The sequence below is a fragment of the Mirounga angustirostris genome, unplaced genomic scaffold (assembly GCF_029215605.1).
Source record: "Mirounga angustirostris isolate CCGP_5_RB_7025 unplaced genomic scaffold, mMirAng1.0.hap1 SCAF_17, whole genome shotgun sequence".
NCBI classification, from domain to species: domain Eukaryota; kingdom Metazoa; phylum Chordata; class Mammalia; order Carnivora; family Phocidae; genus Mirounga; species Mirounga angustirostris.
In genome coordinates, this window is record NW_026991725.1 from 29,171,474 (window position 1) to 29,190,010 (window position 18,537).

The 18,537-nt window shown below is 51.0% G+C and overlaps 1 protein-coding gene across 2 annotated transcripts in view; it reads left to right on the top strand.

Moving 5' to 3' along the window:
* NMT1 (N-myristoyltransferase 1) overlaps window positions 1-18,537 on the top strand; it is a 29,462-nt gene that overhangs the window by 9,710 nt on the left and 1,215 nt on the right. The window contains exons 2-10 of one of the 2 annotated variants that reach the window (XM_045888747.2): window positions 1,812-1,920; window positions 5,210-5,354; window positions 10,220-10,338; window positions 11,311-11,402; window positions 12,236-12,352; window positions 13,139-13,309; window positions 14,098-14,206; window positions 16,618-16,788; window positions 17,417-17,584. In XM_045888747.2, the coding sequence (XP_045744703.1) occupies window positions 1,812-1,920; window positions 5,210-5,354; window positions 10,220-10,338; window positions 11,311-11,402; window positions 12,236-12,352; window positions 13,139-13,309; window positions 14,098-14,206; window positions 16,618-16,788; window positions 17,417-17,584 (1,201 nt within the window). The remainder of the gene's footprint in view (window positions 1-1,811; window positions 1,921-5,209; window positions 5,355-10,219; window positions 10,339-11,310; window positions 11,403-12,235; window positions 12,353-13,138; window positions 13,310-14,097; window positions 14,207-16,617; window positions 16,789-17,416; window positions 17,585-18,537) is intronic. The other variant, XM_064583741.1, reaches the window with a different exon arrangement.

An 18,537-nucleotide genomic window follows, 5' to 3' on the forward strand; every position in this document is an offset into this window, starting at 1 on the left:
AGCTTAAACGGAATGTATCATATGGTATGGAAAATGCATTATTTATACTATTTTAATTCTTTGAAAATTGGTTATCTAGAATATACAGCTAAAACCCTGCACTTTTAGCGGATCCTGCAGATTAGGGTTCACTGTATTCTCAGGTGGGACTACTAATTTTGACTTTTTAATGGAAGATTTCCAGGGAAGATGGCAGAGTAACTTTAGGCATTACTTTCAGGCTAACAATTCCAAAATCAGTTTAGACATGACAGAAACTGACTGTAGTTGACCCTTGAACAGCATGGGTTTGAGCTGCACAGGTCTACTTATATGTGAACTTTTAACAACACAGCACTATAAATGTTATTTTCCTTAGGTTTTCCTTGATAATATTGTTTCTAGCTTACTTTACTTGAAGAATATAGTATATAATACAACTAGAAAATCTGTGTTAATCGGCATGTTATAGGTAAGGCCTCATCAACAGTAGGCTATTAATAGCTAATTTTGGGAGAGTCAAAAGTTGTATGCAGATTTTCAACTGTTGGGGGGGGGTCAGGGACCCCAGCCCCTGTGTTGTTCAAGGGTCAAGTGCCCAACCATAATTAGGAAAGCTAAGCTGCAAGGTGAACCTTAAAATTCATCAATAAAATAAAGGAAACCCAGAAATCAACAAGAATTGGGAGAAGACATTAGGGAGCAAATGAATGGAAAATGTGAAAGAAACACAGTATAATATGATTTGTGGGGCGCCTGGGTGGCTCAGTCGTTAAGCGTCTGCCTTCGGCTCAGGTCATGATCCCAGGGTCCTGGGATCGAGTCCCACATCGGGCTCCCTGCTCGGCAGGAAGCCTGCTTCTCGCTCTCCCACTCCCCCTGCTTGTGTTCCTGCTCTTGCTGTCTCTCTCTCTGTCAAATAAATAAATAAAATCTAAAAAAAAATTAATTAATTAAAAAATACATGATTTGTGTCTCAGTAAAGATGTTGAGAGACCTCAGAAAACAATAATAAAAGGCTGTAGGAGACGTTCAGATGTGGCTACGAGACTGTTTTTTGCTGCATTCGTGGGGTGTGTCATGCAGAGGGCCTCTCCCCTTTACTGGGCTCACAGGCATGTTTCATGGAGTTGCTTTGTGGCAGGAGTGGGTGGGTGCTTCACTGTTCTTTTCCCCAGACCCCAGGTACTGGGTTTTGCCCGTGGTGATCACCCAGTCTGAGCCAGCTGACAGTCGCCCTAGGTCCTGCAGGCTTGATTTCGGCAGTGCTCACGACTGTTTCACTAGCTTGGACACAGATCGCAGCAATGTGAAACTGCCTTTTTCCTCCTTCCTTCCTCCCTTTGCAGTACTGCCTTGAGCTTTAGATCCAGCTGGGGAATTTCACTAAACGTGATGCACTGGGAGAGTGAGAGTGGGGATGAGGAAGGGTGTCCAAAAAGACTGCTTTGGGCTGTCATCATTTTAAATTCAGGGCTCTAAGGAAGTGTTGGTGGTACGAATGCCCTGTTAACAATTATCATTTGCCTTTGGTTACAGCACTCTAGCAATCTGAAGAAAATAAACATCAAATAAAAGCAAGAATTGAAAAGGTCCTTCCAAACAAATAGGACATTTCTGGCACAGGCCCCCCCTCCCACCCAACTCTCACCCCCCAGAGCTGGTGGGAGTGAGGAGAGCTGCATTTGCTGGGACCTGGATTCTCTAGTCGTCTTCTGAAGCCAACAGGCCTGATTAAGGAAGATCTGGCTCCACAGAAAGCTCTTTGTCAGTGTAGCTCAAAACGGATGATTTTTTAAAAACCCTGCATCAGTATTTACTTTGTCTTACAGTGGTTTGAGTCCAGCCAATGACACTGGAGCCAAAAAGAAGAAAAAGAAACAAAAAAAGAAGAAAGAGAAAGGCAGTGAGACAGATTCAGCCCAGGATCAGCCTGTGAAGGTAACAAGGAGGCTCTGTTTTCGTGTGACTGAGAGTTGCTTTTTCAGAGGAGAGAGTTTGGGGGTCAATGTATAGGAACAATTCAGATTGACCCTCTCCACTGGTATTACTTCAAGATGGAGGAGTTGGATCCCTCTGCTGCCCTCTGCTGCCCTAGACCTAGGTGATGAAACTGCTCTCGGTACCTTAAGAGCCACAGCAGGTTAGACACTGTCTCCTGAGCATGTGGCCCCCTCCATACACGCAGGTACAGGGCTGCATGTGGTGCTCTGTGGGGTGCCTGAGAGCGATCCCGCCGGACGACCCCTGCCGCCTAGAGCAGTGGTTCTCCGTCCTTCCTGCCTTGAGTCCCTGCCACTGGGAGAAGAAAAGGCCTGCTCTTTTTAAGGCCACCCTTTATGTATTGCAAGCATTCTCTGATTGCCGTAGTCCATGTGCTGGAAACCGCAGGTCCCACAGAGTGCACTGCTGAGCTCCACAGCTGAGAACCACTGGCCTAGACCAGACGACCTAAGACTGACACACTGACCCGAAACCCGGAAGTAGGGGGGGGATTGGTTTGTTTTGTAAATAAAACAACATTTAACAAAGAAAACCTTTTCTTTCAGATTAAGTGCTGCCCCCTTCAGAGTAGACCCCAGGAGAAGCTTGAACATACAATCCCTCTCTTAGAATTACCTCTAGAACGGTGTGTAAGCCTCACAAGAAATCCAGTCCCACTCCAGTATACCCACACTTGGTTTTATGCCACAAATGTTGTACTCCAGCTTGAATCTCCTACCTTGTTGAGAAATGGCTTTAAGTGATTTTTTCCTGTTCTCAATATTAAATCCCCTATGGGGAAAAAAAAATAAAACCAAACACCATTATTGACCACCATGTTGGCCAGGTTCTTGCCAGGCACTTCCTTTAAATTAATCCTAAATGGGGCGCCTGGGTGGCTCAGATGGTTAAGCATCTGCCTTCAGCTCGGGTCATGATCCCAGGGTCCTGGGATCGAGCCCCATGTTCAGCTCCTGGCTCAGCAGGGAGCCTGCTTCTCCCTCTGCCTCTCCCCCTGCTTGTGCTCTCTCTCTCTCTCTGTCTCGAATGAATCAATAAAATCTTTAAAAATAAATTAATTAATTAACTAATCCTAAACCTTCAACATCCCTACCAGGGAGGTGGGGGTCTTCTTCATTTTATTAAAGATGCAAGCAGTGGGGTGCCTAACTGGCTCAGGTGGTAGAGCATGCAACTCTTTTTTTTTTTTTTTTTAAGATTTTATTTATTTATTTGAGAGAGCACGTGTGCACACAAGCGGGGGAAGGGCAGAGGAAGAAGGAGAAACAGATACCCTGCTGAGCAGGGAGCTCATCCTGGGGCTCGAGCCCAGGACTCAATCCCAGGACTCCGGGATTAAAACCTGAGCTGAAGGCAGACACTTAACCGACTAAGCCACCTAAGACCATGAGCATGCAACTTTGGTCTAGGAGTTGAGAGTTTGAGCCCCACGTTGGACATAGAGCCTACTTAAAAAAAAATAAAGATGAGAGCAGTGCTCAGCCAGGTCGTTGGGTCAGGGATTCTAGCCCAAGCCCATGCTTTGGCTTTAGAGACTTTTATTTGTTTCATGAGTTTGTCTGGGGGTGGGTGTTTGGAAGACTCTACGGGTATTTGAGCTCCAGCATGTGTCAGAATGGTTCACTTTGGAATTGGAAACATTTAACAAAATACCATTTACATAGCCTCCCTTTCCCTCTTTGTGAGAGGGGTGCAGTTCATTGTCAAGAATTTAGGAAAAACCTAACAAGAGGAAGAAAAAAATCGCTTGTCCTACTTCCCAGGAATAAGCAATGTAAACATGTTAGTTTATGTTCTCCTTGGACTTCTGAATCTAAATTTAAAAAAATGGTTTAGTAAAAATACCAGAAGAAATTATGAGTATTTTTATATAATCGTAAGCCTGACATAAGACCTGGAAGTCATAAAAGAAAAATTGACAAATTTAAATAATCTCTGTAGAAGTTAAAAAGATAAACAACAGACTGGGAAGATATTTGCAGTATTTGAACCAATCAGTTTAAAATCATGAAATGAGTAGGCAGTTTACACAATTAAAAATACATGTTCAATCAGTGTATGAAAAGATAGTTAAATTGACAATGAAAAAAATTAAAATTAATATATTTTTTTCCTCCTAGATTGGTAGAGTTTAAGATTTGGTAAATCTAATGATGAGGGTCAGGAGAAACACATGCTCACTGGGTTATTAATTCATATTAAATGAACACACTGTTCATTGGATTATTAACTGATATTCTCTTTTTAGAGAGCAAATTGACAATATATATTACAATTTCAAATGTGCATATCCTTTGACCCAGAAAATCTCTTTCTTAGACTTTATCTGGCAGGAATACATATCCCAGTGAGCAAAAATAGATGTACAAGAAAGTTCATTATGGCATTTTTTGTAAAGCTGAAGAACAAAATCACGAAAATGCCATCAGCGAGGGACTTGCAAAATATATTGTGCTCTATCCACAAAGTGGACTCAGTTCGAATGAGCAGGTCTGCATGTCCACATGGAAGGGTCTCTAAGACATAGTGTTTTTTATTTTTTTTAAGGTTTTATTTATTTATTTGTCAGAGAAAGAGCACAAGCAGGGGGAGTGGCAGGCAGAGGGAGAGGGCAAGGGCACTGAGCAAGGAGCCCAATGTGGGACTCGATCCCAGGACCCTGGGATCATGACCTGAGCCAAAGGCAGCCGCTTAACCGACTGAGCCACCCAGGCATCCCTAAGACTTAGTGTTTAAGGAAGAACAGCATGTAGAATAATACCATATGACCAATTCTAGTTTTTTGGAAAATTGTGCGTGTGTGTGCTTGAAGCTTGCATGCAAAAAAGTGTGAAATTATATTTGCCTCTTCTCACCCTACACCTCCTAAATTAAGACTGTTGATGATAAGGATTATATTTAAGGGGCGGGATTGTTGGGTGTTTACTTTCTATATGTAGTATATATTTCTGCATTGTTTGAAATTTTACACTGAGCATGTATTCCTTTTGCCACCAAACATCATGAGACTAAGAAGGAGAAACCCCGTAGGAAGCACCCACCCTTCAGAGAGCCCATCGCCAACCACTCTTTCTCTGGTTGTCATATGACATCTGACCTCTGGGTTTGGGATGGAGGAACCATACCCCTTCCTTGAGTTGCACCCCTTAACGCTTACACTTGTGATTAATCAAAAGTGCTTATTAAAATAATGAGCCTTTTCTCTCCCCAACTTTATCTCATCCAGATGAACTCTTTGCCAGCCGAGAGGATCCAGGAAATACAGAAGGCCATTGAACTGTTCTCAGTGGGTCAGGGGCCTGCCAAAACCATGGAGGAGGCTAGCAAGCGAAGCTACCAGTTCTGGGACACGCAGCCTGTCCCCAAACTGGGTATGTATGTGCTTTCTTCCCCAGGGGATGGGGAAGGATGTGTCTTAGCTGTGCTTTGGGTGCCACACCGAATTTGTGGGGGGAGGGTGGTAGAGTCCTGGCGTTCCTTGGTGGTTATTTTTAGAGGGTGGTCTTAAAAATGCTGTATAGAAAACACTAATGCTCAGGGACCTACTGGTTCACAGGAGTACATATTGAGAACAAGTACTGATTCCTTTAGTCCATCATCATCTACTATAAAGCTACAAAGAAAAACAGTATTTTGGCACAGCCCGAGTGGGGTTGTGTGCTCACGGGTCTGTCTTCCTACAGAGATTTTGTAGAGAGACCGTCTTGTTTATCGGGCAGATGTCTGGCCCTGGAGTGGGCCGAGTCCCCAGCCCTTTCCCCTTTTTTTTTTTTTTAAAGATTTTATTTTATTTATTTGAGAGAGAGAGGGCACAAGCAGAGGGGAGGAGCAGAGGGAGAAGGCTGCTGAGCAGGGAGCCCAATGTGGGGCTTGATCCCAGGACCCTGAGATCATGACCTGAGCTAAAGACAGACGCTTAACCAACTGAGCCACCCAGGCGCCCCCCTCAGCCCTTTCCCTTTGTCTCTCAGCCAGTGCATGCTTCCCAACTACACGTAACTTGACATTTTGCTTAACAGTGATGGCTCAACCCCGGGAATGCCCTGTGCAGGTCTGGTTGGCACCCTTTAAAAAAGCTATACTGAGCTCTTAAAGGGATGGGACAAGCAGAAAAGCTCAAAGGATTCTAGAGAGACTGACATAGTAGAGTTAGAGATGCCTGCTGAGATTGAGCCACAGCTAACGATGATGGCTAACTTCAGATGTCACTGTTGACAAAAAATTTCTGGAGCGGTTGCACCATGATTCTGGACCTATTGATGGCCCAATGCCTGTTTTCTCTGTGACTGAGAAAGTGTGTTGAGAAGACATGTGTTCAGATACCAAATTTAAGTGACTGGTCTTTTCCAGAATGTTGGGGGGGGGGGGCAGGGCAGGGCCAAAGGCTGAAGAGAGGAGAGGGGCGGCTGTGCCCACAGAGATGATCTATTCCACAGGTGGGGTCTTTGTGATAATTGGGCAGTACTACTCAAAGTGTGGTCCTCAGACCAGCAGGGTGGGCATTGCCTAAGAGCTTATAGACGTGCAAACTCTCAGGCCTCACCTCAGACCTGTAGAATTGGAACCTGGAGGGCGTTTGTGTCCACTTTGCGGGTTTCAGACACTGCTCTAGAGCAGATGCAGTTCTTGGACAGCTCAGTCACAATCCAGAAGCAAGCACTACCTGGATGTGAGGAGTGGTGATTCGGCAGCCAGCGCTATTCCAGAACCCTGGCCCGACCCATCCGCCTTGTCTGTCAGGCTGCCCAGGTCAGCCAGGTCCTAGGCCCACTGGCTAAGCCCTCCAGCAAGGCTTTGGGTCACAGTAATGCTGTTAGTAGGGCATTACCAGGAATGGGTCCCAGTGACCACTCCCCGCCAAGGAGCAGGAAGAATGTAGAGAGCAACACGCTCCACCTCTGAGTGAAATGCTTGATGAGGCATTTTGTGGTGCCGCCAGGCATCTTGGCCCAGTTTTCAGATGGGTTTTGGGGTTTTTGGTCCAATTTTATTTTTCGTTAAGAATTTGCAAATGGGTAACTTAGCTCCATTCTTCAAAGAGATGAATTGGGGTCCATGGACTTCTGTTCCTCGTCAGTCCAGTTACTCTATGTTGTCTGCCTCCATTTCTCCACCTGTAAATATAGAGAGTGCTCTAGCTTTGTTGTCAGAAAGTTTGTGAGAAAGCCACACAGGTGCTTCAGGAGCCCTGACGCCCTCAGGAAAGTGGAACGAGCTCAGCTGTATTTCTTCTGGAAGTGCCTCCTGGGCCATGTGTGGTGTGGGGTCCTGGGGGGAGGGCCGTTGTTCTGAGCACCTGACCAGTCTGCCTTTCAGGTCCATGGTCAGGCCCAAAGGAAGGCTTCTGTTGTTTTCGTGAGGCAGCCCGCAGAGAGCAGCACATTAGAGGCTTCAGTTGGTCCGCATGGCTGAGGTACCAGCCTAGTTCTCCTCAGAGCAGTGCGACTTACAGCTTCTTGCCGTGATTTTTACCACCAGTGGTGGGAAATGGCACCAGTGGCCATGACGCCTATCAAGTGTACTGTTTACTCCCCACCTTGTTGGGAGAGGTGTGATTAGGTTGTATTCCACTGAAGAGACCTGGAATTTTTTAGAAGTTTGCAGTCCTAAATTCGCCATCAAAGGGCCTTCTGAACAGCAGCTGTTTTAGGCTGTGTGACAGTGACAGTTCTGTGTTCCCAAATATATGCACAATTCTGTTCCCAGATAAACTTTTGATCCCCTCCATGGTTTGGAATTTCGCCACTCTTAGATTCGTTTGTACAAGTAACTACCCAGGGGAGAGCTCAGACTTGTACGTGGTTTTTTTGGGAAGCCTCCCCACTCTCACTCTCTTCCTTGTCTTGTCCGTTTGGTTTAAAGTCTCCGAGATCTCACATTCTTTGCTTCCAAGTCGTTCACGGTTGCTGTGGTGCGTTGTTTTGGATCTTTGATGTTGGAAGGCAGAGAGAATTTTGGGGGGAGAGTGTACAGAACGAAGCCCTCTTAAAGTCCAGGGTTTTCTTTTTAAAGTTCCCAGCATCCTTAATCGGTTACTGGGTCCAGGTGGCCTAGTGATCATTGGCTGTACCCCCACCATTCTCTGTGGCAATCTCCCACATCTGCGCAGCAGGAGGCGCTCAAGAGCCCTGTGAAGGTGAAGACCCTCTCTGCACAGGCGGAAGCCGTGATGCTGGGCGCTGGCTGGAGGACAGTGCAGGAGTCTAGGGCCTCTCCTCAGCTCCGTTGGCACCCCAGACTGTGAACCTGTTAAAAGTGGTGTCAGTTTTTTCATTGTGTCCTGGAACTCTGCTTTGTCAGCTATGTCTTGCAGATCTCAAACAGCCTTGAGATGACCTAGGAGAGCTGGCTTATCATGGTCAGGGGCCCTCATCCTGCTGGGGGGCAGGTGCCTGCTCACCTGTCTTTTGGGTGCCCATGATGATGAGGGCCTATGCCATCCCGTTCACCGGCTCCCGCTCCAGAACTCCTGCGCTCTGGGATTCCATGAACACGAGGTGAAGGAGTGAATGGAAATGCTCATTGCATGAAGGGCCTAGTAACCAGCCTAAGGGAAAAGATTCAGCCTTGAGATGAGTGTAGTACAGTGGGGAAGACTACCAGTATCTTGCCCATGGAAATCATTTAGGAAAAAATAAGAAGAAGGAGGTTCTGAAGTTAAATGTATTTTGGAAAAGGTATAAGTTCAGTACAAGGCAGGGAACTGACCAGCACCTCCTCAAGACTAGCAGGGAGATTCTTGGAACTTTCCAAGGGTCTAGCCCTCTTGGCTTTGTAGGCTCTAAACATTTCACATGGCAGTGGATTGGAAGTAGATTGATTTACATTAAATTAAGTCATAAGGGCTATTTTATGAATAAATCAAAAGGCTGGTTTCTAAACTAGGGAAGAAAAATATAACCTCTTTCCCAAGCAAACCTCCTGGGAAGCCGGGTGGTAAATTGGAGGTGGCCGGTTGCTTCCTTGCTATGTGTCCCCATTGTTGCCTGCACTTTCCAGTTTGTGACCCCTAGTACTTATTAAATACTTCCCCAGAAGATGGTCCATCTTGTGGGGACAGGGACCTTGTCTTTTCCCCGCTGTATCCTTGTGCACAATGTCTGGTGCAGGTTGGTGCTTGGTACATGTGCTGAGTGAGAGAGAGTGAGATGGTCAGTCCTAACGGTGTTGTCCTCAGCTCATAGCCTGAGGTGGCCTCTTCCACTACACCTGCCCCATGGATCCATTACCTCTGCCTTTAACACGTTAGAATGACGTATTTGGGCCAGGGGTCTGCAAGTCAGTAAAATCCTGAATTGAGTGCCGAGTGTGTACAGAGCCTGATGCTGGGATCAAAGCAGTGTACTGAGTGGGTCCCTTTCGAAGGCTGTTTTCAAAATGTACTAAACATTGCGTTCTTACCAGTGTGAATGTGAACAAGCTCTGAACTGTGGAAACCGAATCATTCCAAGGGCCACAATTAAGTGATCGGTTTGTTCAGGTGTATCACGAGTCCAGTTTGGCCGCGAGGGCATCAGGGCTGTATCACGTGAGCGCCCCTGAGCCCTGTCCGCATGCTCCCCAGAGGAGCGGCGTCTGTCCAGGGTGCAGAGGTTGGGTCAGAGGGTGACTAGCCAGCAGCATCGTGTAGATCAGCGATTCAGGCTACAGACGCTTGTAGGACTCTGTAAGCACCGAGGAACCAAGTCGGCAGCAGTGGTTAACTGGCCCATGTTGCTGAAAGCCGAGGCTGGCCAGGCCGAGATGGAGCCTGGCGCCTCGATGCCATCATCTGGTTCAGCAGTGGGCCCAGTACATTGTTGTTGCTGTTGACACAAAAGCAGCCTTGTTGCAGCTCCTTCTAAATCCATCCAGGTTGATGGGCCTGGGCCAGGACCATGACGGTCTTTTTTATACCAGCCGGGAGGCAGGAAGCCAAATTAGTCAAGACAAATGTTTGCCATTTAGTAACCAAAGGGAGATTTAAAAGAATTTCCAAAAAACCAACCACCTTGGATCTTAGTGATTGTTCTGAGGCTTTGCTACCGAGTTGGCTCTCAGCTGGGGACTCAGGGTAGCTGGAGAGATGGTCTGCAGTTGCCAAGCACAGGGTGTTCTTCAGACGGAGGGCTCCTAGGGACAGGAGGAATTTGCTGTGGTCGATGTTTGCGCTGAGCCCCTTCCCTCCCTCTTCCCCACCCCCACCCCACCCCCGCGCCAAGACAGGGTGAGGCTCACAGCTATGCTCTTCTTCTAGGAGAAGTGGTGAACACCCATGGGCCTGTGGAGCCTGACAAAGACAACATCCGCCAGGAGCCCTATACCCTGCCCCAGGGCTTCACCTGGGATGCCTTGGACCTGGGGGACCGTGGTGTGGTGAGTAGGCCTGGGCAGGCCTCAGTGTGGTTTGGGGGCCACTTTCAGTGAGCCCTGCCATCATATGGAGACAGATGCTACCCAGGCCTTCCTTAAGGACTCTTGAGAGCTGATCCAAGCAGGTTGGAGCAGACACACCCACACATACACACATACCCCACCTTGGCCCCCTATCTGTTGCCTCTGAGGCCTGCCCAAGACGCCACATTTCTTTTTTTTTTTTTTTTTTTAAGATTTTATTTTTTGGGGCACCTGGGTGGCTCAGTTGTTGAGCGTCTGCCTTCAGCTCAGGTCATGATCGAGCCCCGCATCGGGCTCTCTGCTCCGCGGGGAGCCTGCTTCTCCCTCTCCCACTCCCCCGCTTGTGCTCCTCTCTCGCTGTCTCTCTCTCTGTCAAATAAATAAATAAAATCTTAAAAAATATATTTTATTTTTTAAGTAATCTCTACGCCCAATGTGGGGCTCAAACTTACCAACCCAAGATCAAGAGTCACATGCTCCACCAACCGAGCCAGCCAGGCGCCCCTCAAGATGCCGCATTAAATAGCACCTGACTTCTCAGGCAGATTGAGAGTTAAGCTCTGTAGCTCCCCCAGGCGATACCTTTCTGCCGTGCATTTGTTTGTCTTGTTCATCTCTTCATTTGTTCCCTGTCTTAATGATGGAGCGGCTGGTTAGGTGGATGACATTCTGGTTAGGTGGATGACATTCTTGCTCTGCCACCATATGTCCTGAAGTCTGCCGCTCTACCTCTCGGTGGCTCGGTTTCCTCGTACAGCTAGGGTGCTTGTTCCAGAAGAGTCCCTCATGCCTGGAGCGAAAAGGATTTATGAGATGAAACATGGTTTTTCATAGTTTGCCTTGTCCTTCTGGAAAGCTTAGAGCCCCAGGGAGGTGGGGTTGCCTCTCCCCACCCACCCCCGCCCCGCCCATGGCAGGGTGGCTCTGAAGCAGCTGCTTGTGTCTCTGCAGCTGAAAGAGCTCTACGGCCTCCTGAATGAGAATTATGTGGAGGACGACGACAATATGTTCCGATTCGACTACTCCCCGGACTTCCTGCTGTGGTGAGCCATGAGGCCTTCCTGGCGGCTCGGGTGGGGCGCGCGGTGGGCCCACTTTCTCATCCTGCTAAGAACCAGCCTTCGAATGGCAAATTAGGGTGTCCATTTTGAGTTCCCACATCTGAAGGAAAGTTGTTTCCAGTGGAGCTAAGAATCAAAACCTTATTTAAGGTGGAATGACTGGGTGAGAGAGGCCTTGGTGGCATCAGAGTCCATCACACAAAGAAGAGATCATGTGTTATATGGTGACTTGGTGTAGGAAGGGAAGGAGGGATGAGATTTCAAAAGAAAAAAGAGTCATTTTCTATCCAGTTCCTGAATGTGCTTAGTTATCTGAAAATGGCCCTGCTTGGCTGAGGCCTCCAGCCTCCTGGCGCGTGTTGAGTATCCGGGGATGTAGAGGCATGAGGCTGAACTAGAGAGGGACTGCCTGAAAGGGAAGACTTGGGCAGGCATATAGAGGGGGTGATGGTGCCCAGAGGGCGGGTGGAAACCAGAGCTCCGGGGGCTCCATAATCGATTGACAACCATGGGACCCCTTGGACGCTGAGCCGGTCATCTGGCTTAAGCTAGAAAGTGAGCAGGCACAAAGAAATTCGATCGGTTGCAAAGTCCTCAGTATGACAGCCTTGAATTGGGTGGGTGAGTAGGCCAGGTGGGCTGAGCAGCAGGAAGGGGCTCTGGCTCGACCCCATGTGTGTCCGGGAGGGCTTAGCCCTAAAGAGAATTAGCTCTTAACCTCCAGGGAGGTGGAGCAGGAGGTGAGAACAGACTCGGGCATGGTGCGCAAGCCATCTGCCCAGTGCACTGGTCAGTGGTTACTGTCTCTCTTCTAGGGCTCTCCGGCCACCTGGCTGGCTCCCCCAGTGGCACTGCGGGGTTCGAGTGGTGTCAAGTCGGAAGCTGGTTGGGTTCATCAGTGCCATCCCGGCAAACATCCACATCTATGACACGTAAGCACCAGCACCATTCCCCACATCGCTGCCATCCTCCTTGGTCTGGGAGCAGGGTAGAAAAGATGCACATACCTTCACGAAAGAAAAGGTAAAGGGAAGGAACTCAGGTCCTGGGAATAGAAATTCATGACAGGAACCGTCTCCTTTGCTCAGAGTTGCTACTGGTTCTCTTGTTCGCAATCTGGGCTGGATGGGGCCCACCGTGAGGGCCAGTATACCTGCACAGGGGCCCCGTGTTGGCACTTACAATACCTGTCACACGGTTGTGCACTTGAGCAGCTTCATAAGTGGGCCCGAGCCAGTGTGACTCAACGTCCGAACAGTTGTGGGGCCTCTGAGCTCTGCTCTTCATTTTCCCTGGAAATGTCAGAACCAGCCGCCACAGTCTTCTGGGCTTACAGGCCTGGGATTCTTGTGGGAGTCAGAACCCTTGAAATTCCAGGATAGCCCTTGACTTAGTCTGAGGTGCCCTGCCAGCTAGAGGTGGGACTCCCCCATCCTGCTGGTGGGGGTTCACCAGGCAGATCCTGGTGATGCGGCCAAATAAAGGAGTTGGCTTGAGTCTCACCTACTTTTGAACGTGGGGTCTGGCTGAAAGGAGTGGGTTCCTTGCCTGGGGCAGCGGGCCCGGGGGGACCCCAAGTACCAGCTGCTGGGTGCAGGCGGTGGCAGAAAGCAAGCCTCAGCTGAAGGGCCCCCTCCCTATGTGGTGGCGCCCGGGTCTTGAAGGGATTACCTTCCCCATTAAAAGCTGGGTACTGGGGGTTTTTCCTTTCTCTCCAGAGAGAAGAAGATGGTGGAGATCAACTTCCTGTGTGTCCACAAGAAGCTGCGCTCCAAGAGGGTGGCTCCGGTCTTGATCCGGGAGATAACCCGGCGAGTTCACCTGGAGGGCATTTTCCAAGCTGTTTACACTGCCGGGGTGGTTTTACCAAAGCCTGTTGGCACCTGCAGGTAGAGATCTCTTGCGAGGCCCTCAAGGTCCTGGTGTGCTCGTTCTCGCTAAGGAGCTCGTGTGCTGAGTCACAGCTCTGGCCCTCAGTCGGTGCATGCCCTGCTTCTCTCCTGCCTGACGAGATGGCTGGTGGCTGCCCACAGGAGCCGGGATGGGGGGAGCACGGAAGAGTGAAGGGGGAATTTGTAGGAACAGACTGGAGAGTGGGTGCCCTGTCCAGAGGGGTCAGCCGTCCTCCGCTCCCACTGATTCCTGCCTTTTGGAAATAGGTCATTCCACTGGGGTTTTGTGGTAGTTTTTAAGGACCAGCCCACATCTGGGTTTTGATGGTAAATGTCCAAGAGTTTTAAGGGGTTGGCTCAATTTTATTTTGAATATTCTGTGGGCCAAAGAGAACATGTTTGATCCCTGGGTGACAGGGGACCGCCTCTGCCTCAGAAAGCTGTTTGAAGGAATTGAACAGTCTCTGCCTCAAGAACATCAGAAGTGAAACACCAGGCAAATGCAGTAGAGGAGGAAGGAGGAGGGTACACATTCTGGGAACTTCAAGTCTTTTCATGGACTTGGCTTTTAGAATTTGGGGAGGAAAAATAGAAAATTCGGAAAGAGCTGTGGCAGCCCTGCATTTACTGGGGTGCCTTTGGAGAGCCCACCACCGGGCACTGGCGCTCATGGGGCCTGGCGGGTCTCTCCCGCCACCTGCTGGCCATCTGGAGAGTTCCATGCCTTCGCTCTCCACGGGACTTGCCAGAATCCTCTGAGGACAGGACATCTGTGTCCCCCACAGGTACTGGCATCGGTCCCTAAACCCACGGAAGCTAATTGAAGTGAAGTTCTCCCACCTGAGCAGAAATATGACCATGCAGCGCACCATGAAGCTCTACCGACTGCCAGAGGCGAGTGGTGCTGCGGGCGCGATGGGCGGGGGTGGAGAGGCTGAGAGCTGGGCCCTCGGCGGGAACGCATCAAGGCCTGGGCAGGGCGGGGGTCCAAAGAGTGACCCAACTCGAGTTTCCTAATTCCTCGACTTCCTGTCTCTCTTGCCTCTGCTGTCTGTAGCGAGGATTTTATTTTAGTTTGACTTTCTCAGTTCTCTTGCATCTGCACCTGGGCTAGCTTCCGTGTCATCTGTTGATGAGCTCAGAGAACACCTAGTCTTTGTGACTGTAGCCCAAGCGAGGCACAAATAGATAAACCTGCTCACTGAGCCGCAACGCTGCCCAGAGCCCGTGTAAATAAGCTACAGAGCGTCTGCCAGGCCTCGGTTGGGGAAAGAAGGGGTGACTCCAGCCTGTGAGGGGCACCCAGATTTCTTTTTTTAAGATTTTATTTATTTGACAGAGACACAGCGAGAGAGGGAACACAAGCAGGGGGAGTGGGAGAGGGAGAAGCAGGCTTCCCGCTGAGCAGGGAGCCCGATGCGGGGCTCGATCCCAGGACCCTGGGATCATGACCTGAGCCGAAGGCAGACGCTTAACGACTGAGCCACCCAGGTGCCTCGGGGCGCCCAGATTTCTAATCCCAGTCCCCCGATCCAGATTTGTCTGTTGAAGGAGTAGGCAGCCTGGAGTCAGCTAGTTTTCTTTTCTGGGTCTCAGTTTACCTAATTTTCCAATGAAAGAAATGCTGCTCCTCATTCTCCCGTTGCGCCTGGTTTCAGGATCCTAATGACCTAAAAGTCGCTTGTCCTCCCGCAGAGCTTCCAGGGTCAGCGCGGTTACTGGTGCCCGCTGATCAGGGGGCTGCCCGCTTGCCTTCGTCAGCCACCAGACTGGCTTAATCACCCTGGGATCGGGCTGGCCCAGCACTGGGTCCGGGTCAGCCGTGTCAGTTGGATACTGCCCCAAAAAACAGATTGGGGGGGGGGCTGTGATGGCGTCTCCTCTTCCTGTTGTGAAGACAGATTTGTCCTGAGTTCTAGACAGGCAGCATTCTTAAAGCGGTGTCGTAGCCCAGAAGAATGTCTCTGGATCTCCCCGCCTGTGGGTGAGAGCCCCTTTCAGTGCAGAATTCGAGGTGTCCTTGTGGGAGCTGCTGCCATGTAGAAATGAGGTCAGTAAGTGTTCCCCGGAGACATCAGGCTTACTGAGGAATTTGGGTGGCTGAGGTCCTGGAACAGCTCTTTTAAAAGCAGTTTCTACACAGGGAAGCAGTTGAATCACGCAGCAACTGAGGTACATAAACTGTAACGCCACGCTGCTTTCAGATTTGGCTGACCCCACCTTTGTGTCTTGAACCTTTGGGGATGTTCTATCAGCCCCAGGATTTACTCCAGAGCATGAGATGGGTTCATTCCACTGAAGCCTTTCTTAAGAAAAAGCAGCTGTGGGGTGGGATCCTGGTTTAAGATGCAGTCCCAGGAGTTTGGTGCTTTTCTTCAGAATTTAACTTGCAGCAGGCCTGGCTGGAGGCAGACTGCTGCGGCAGAGTCTGAGCACGCAGGCAGAGCGGGCTTCGGGTGTAGACTCTGCTGGGCCTGGGGGTTCCAATATGCCTAAGCAAGGAGCTGGTCTGTGAAGGGCTCTCCTAGTCTAGAGGAGAGAGACCAGCATAGGAGATCAGCCACAGCTCGGTGGGACAAGGTGGTGAGGGTTCGGAGGAGAGGAGCCAAGAAGGGCTTCGCCAGGTCGACGAGTAGCCCGGGCCTGGGCCCACGCCGGCACGTCCACGAGGGTTTTGCTCCCTCATGGCACCGTTAACATTTGGGGCTGGGTAATTCTGTCGTGGGGACTGTCTTATTCATTATAAGATGTTTGGTAGTTTCCTTGGCTTCTACCCGCTAGATGTCGATAGCACCCTTTCTAGTTGTGACAACCGAAAATGTCTCAGAGTATTGTCCTATACTCAGAATCACCCCCGTTGGGACCTGCTGGGCTAGAGGGACATAAAGGACAGTCAGAACTGTCTGCCAACTGGTCCAGGGGGTGGAAGGTCTTCTGCTCCCTGTTAGGGAGTTTAGAGCAAGGGAGGGGCGTGCTGGGTTGTGTTTTCTTAGGAAGGTGGCCTGGGCCATGTGGATAAGAGATCGAAGCAATAGCCTCAGCCAGAGAGGGTGGCCTTCACAAGGGGGGGGAGGGCCAAAGATACTGACAAGGCAGGACTCGCCCCTGAGCGCGTGGGGGCCATGAGTGAGAGGCCGCTGGCAAGGGTGACTGAGGGTTCTCTCTTGATGGCCTGGGTGGATGCCTCCAGGGTTGGGGTAGGAAGGGAGACCGTGTCAAGTTTCTGGTGCCCTCAGGACTTGAGAGGGAGCCAGGAGGCTCGTGTTCAGCACACCTGACACCCGTCTCGTCTGTCTGCCTTCCAGACGCCCAAGACAGCTGGGCTGCGACCAATGGAAAAAAAGGACATTCCAGTAGTGCACCAGCTTCTCACCAGGTACCTGAAGCAGTTTCACCTCACGCCAGTCATGAGCCAGGAGGAGGTGGAGCACTGGTTCTACCCCCAGGAGAATATCATCGACACTTTCGTGGTGGAGGTGAGTGCGGAGGGGTGTCCTGGGCCCCTGAGAGGCATTCTCCTTCAGTGGCTAGGTTCCCCAGGCTCGGGCACTGAAGACCCGACTGCTGGCAGTGTTGGCCCCCTCTAGGGGGGCCTTCCTTGACCCTCCTTGCTCGATCCTCCCTGAAGACAGGAAGCTGTAGCTTGTCCTTGCTAACAGGATACCCTCTGGACTTGGTGTGAGCCCTTCTTGCCTCTGCCCCCTCCCGCAGTCCCCGGGGCGGGGGGACGGAGTAGAGAGGACTAGGCCCCTCTTCCTCAGGTAGGCCTCTGAGCCCCGGCTGCTGTGCTTGTGGTAGTGCTGGCCAGGCGTCCGCGACAGTCTGCGGGCGTGTGAGCCGCGAGGAGCCCCTGACGAGGCGCAGGGAGGGCGCTCGGCAGGGTCAGCCGCAGTCCGGCCTGGATTCTCCTCCTGGCTCTGTCCTCAAGTGCCCTGGGCCAGTGCGTTCTCTCCTGCCTGCACCCCCTGTTTCTGTGTGTATCCAGTCATCTCGGGGGGCAGAGCTGCTGAGGGCGGTGTGGGAGCAGCAGGAAGCATGCCGCTCCCGGGCTGCAGGGTCCCCGCGCGTGCGCGACATTGCCTCCTAGTGTTGTTTTCCCTGCAGAATGCAAATGGTGAGGTGACAGACTTCCTGAGCTTTTACACGCTTCCCTCCACCATCATGAACCATCCGACCCACAAGAGTCTAAAGGCTGCTTATTCTTTCTACAACGTCCACACCCAGACCCCTCTTCTAGACCTCATGAGCGACGCCCTTGTTCTCGCCAAAATGGTGAGGAGCAGACCGGAGGGCCCGGAGATGCGTGGGGACAGGGCAGTGGGAGCGGTGGGGAGCACAGCTGTCTGTGCGCCGAGGCTTCCGGCCCTCCTCGGCCTCCCGCTCCGCGTAGGAAGGGGCCCAGCCCGTCTCAGCCAGCAGCCTAAAACTAGGAGGGAGCAGGGAGCATCCACGTGAAGGGAAGGCACTGAACTCCTGGTTTATTTCAGTGAGTTTCGTTCTCACGGGCGGCGCTGCCAAGGAGCCTGAATAGCCAGGCCTGCTGCGGGAGTAAAGGGGTTCTCCTTACGACTTCCCCAGCGTGGGAATGGGGAGATTGGTCTCTGTCGTGGTGAGTCATTGGAGCGGCTGACTGTAGGGCATGGGGGGTGGGGCCCAGGCCTCTTTGACCCCCGAAGAGGTCAGCGTCGGTCAGCCCTTCATCGTGGGTCCTGCCCGAACTGAGACGAGGCCGCATGGGCCGGCCGGTTGGTGGCCAGGTCAGCGTGTGCCCTGCAAGTCCTTCTGGTAAACTGGGTGAGATTTAGGAAGTGTCTGTCATGGTCTAAGAGCAGCGTATCCGCTGCCGTAAAGGCACAGGGTCCACAGCAGAGGCCTAGTAGCCGGGGTGTCGGGGAGTGAAGGGACAGCACAGCTGCTGAGCCGCTGATAGGAGCCAGCTTCTCAGAGGAAGTGCTTCGGGGCTTGGTCTCCAGAGAAGACCGTGCCAGTGACCGGTGTTTTGGGGAGCCTGACATGGAACCATAGGAGCAGTGACCCGGACACTGAGGACACAAGGATGCACTTGGGCCACGAGGGGCCAGGTGGGGTGGCGTTCCGAGAGTCATGAGAACCACCCCTGGAGAGCAGGTGCTGGCTGGAGTCTGCATCTAACGAGGATGCAGCCGGGGCTTCCGAAGGGAGAGTGTTCTCCCGGCTGCCTGCGCCATGGGCTGTGATGTGATAGA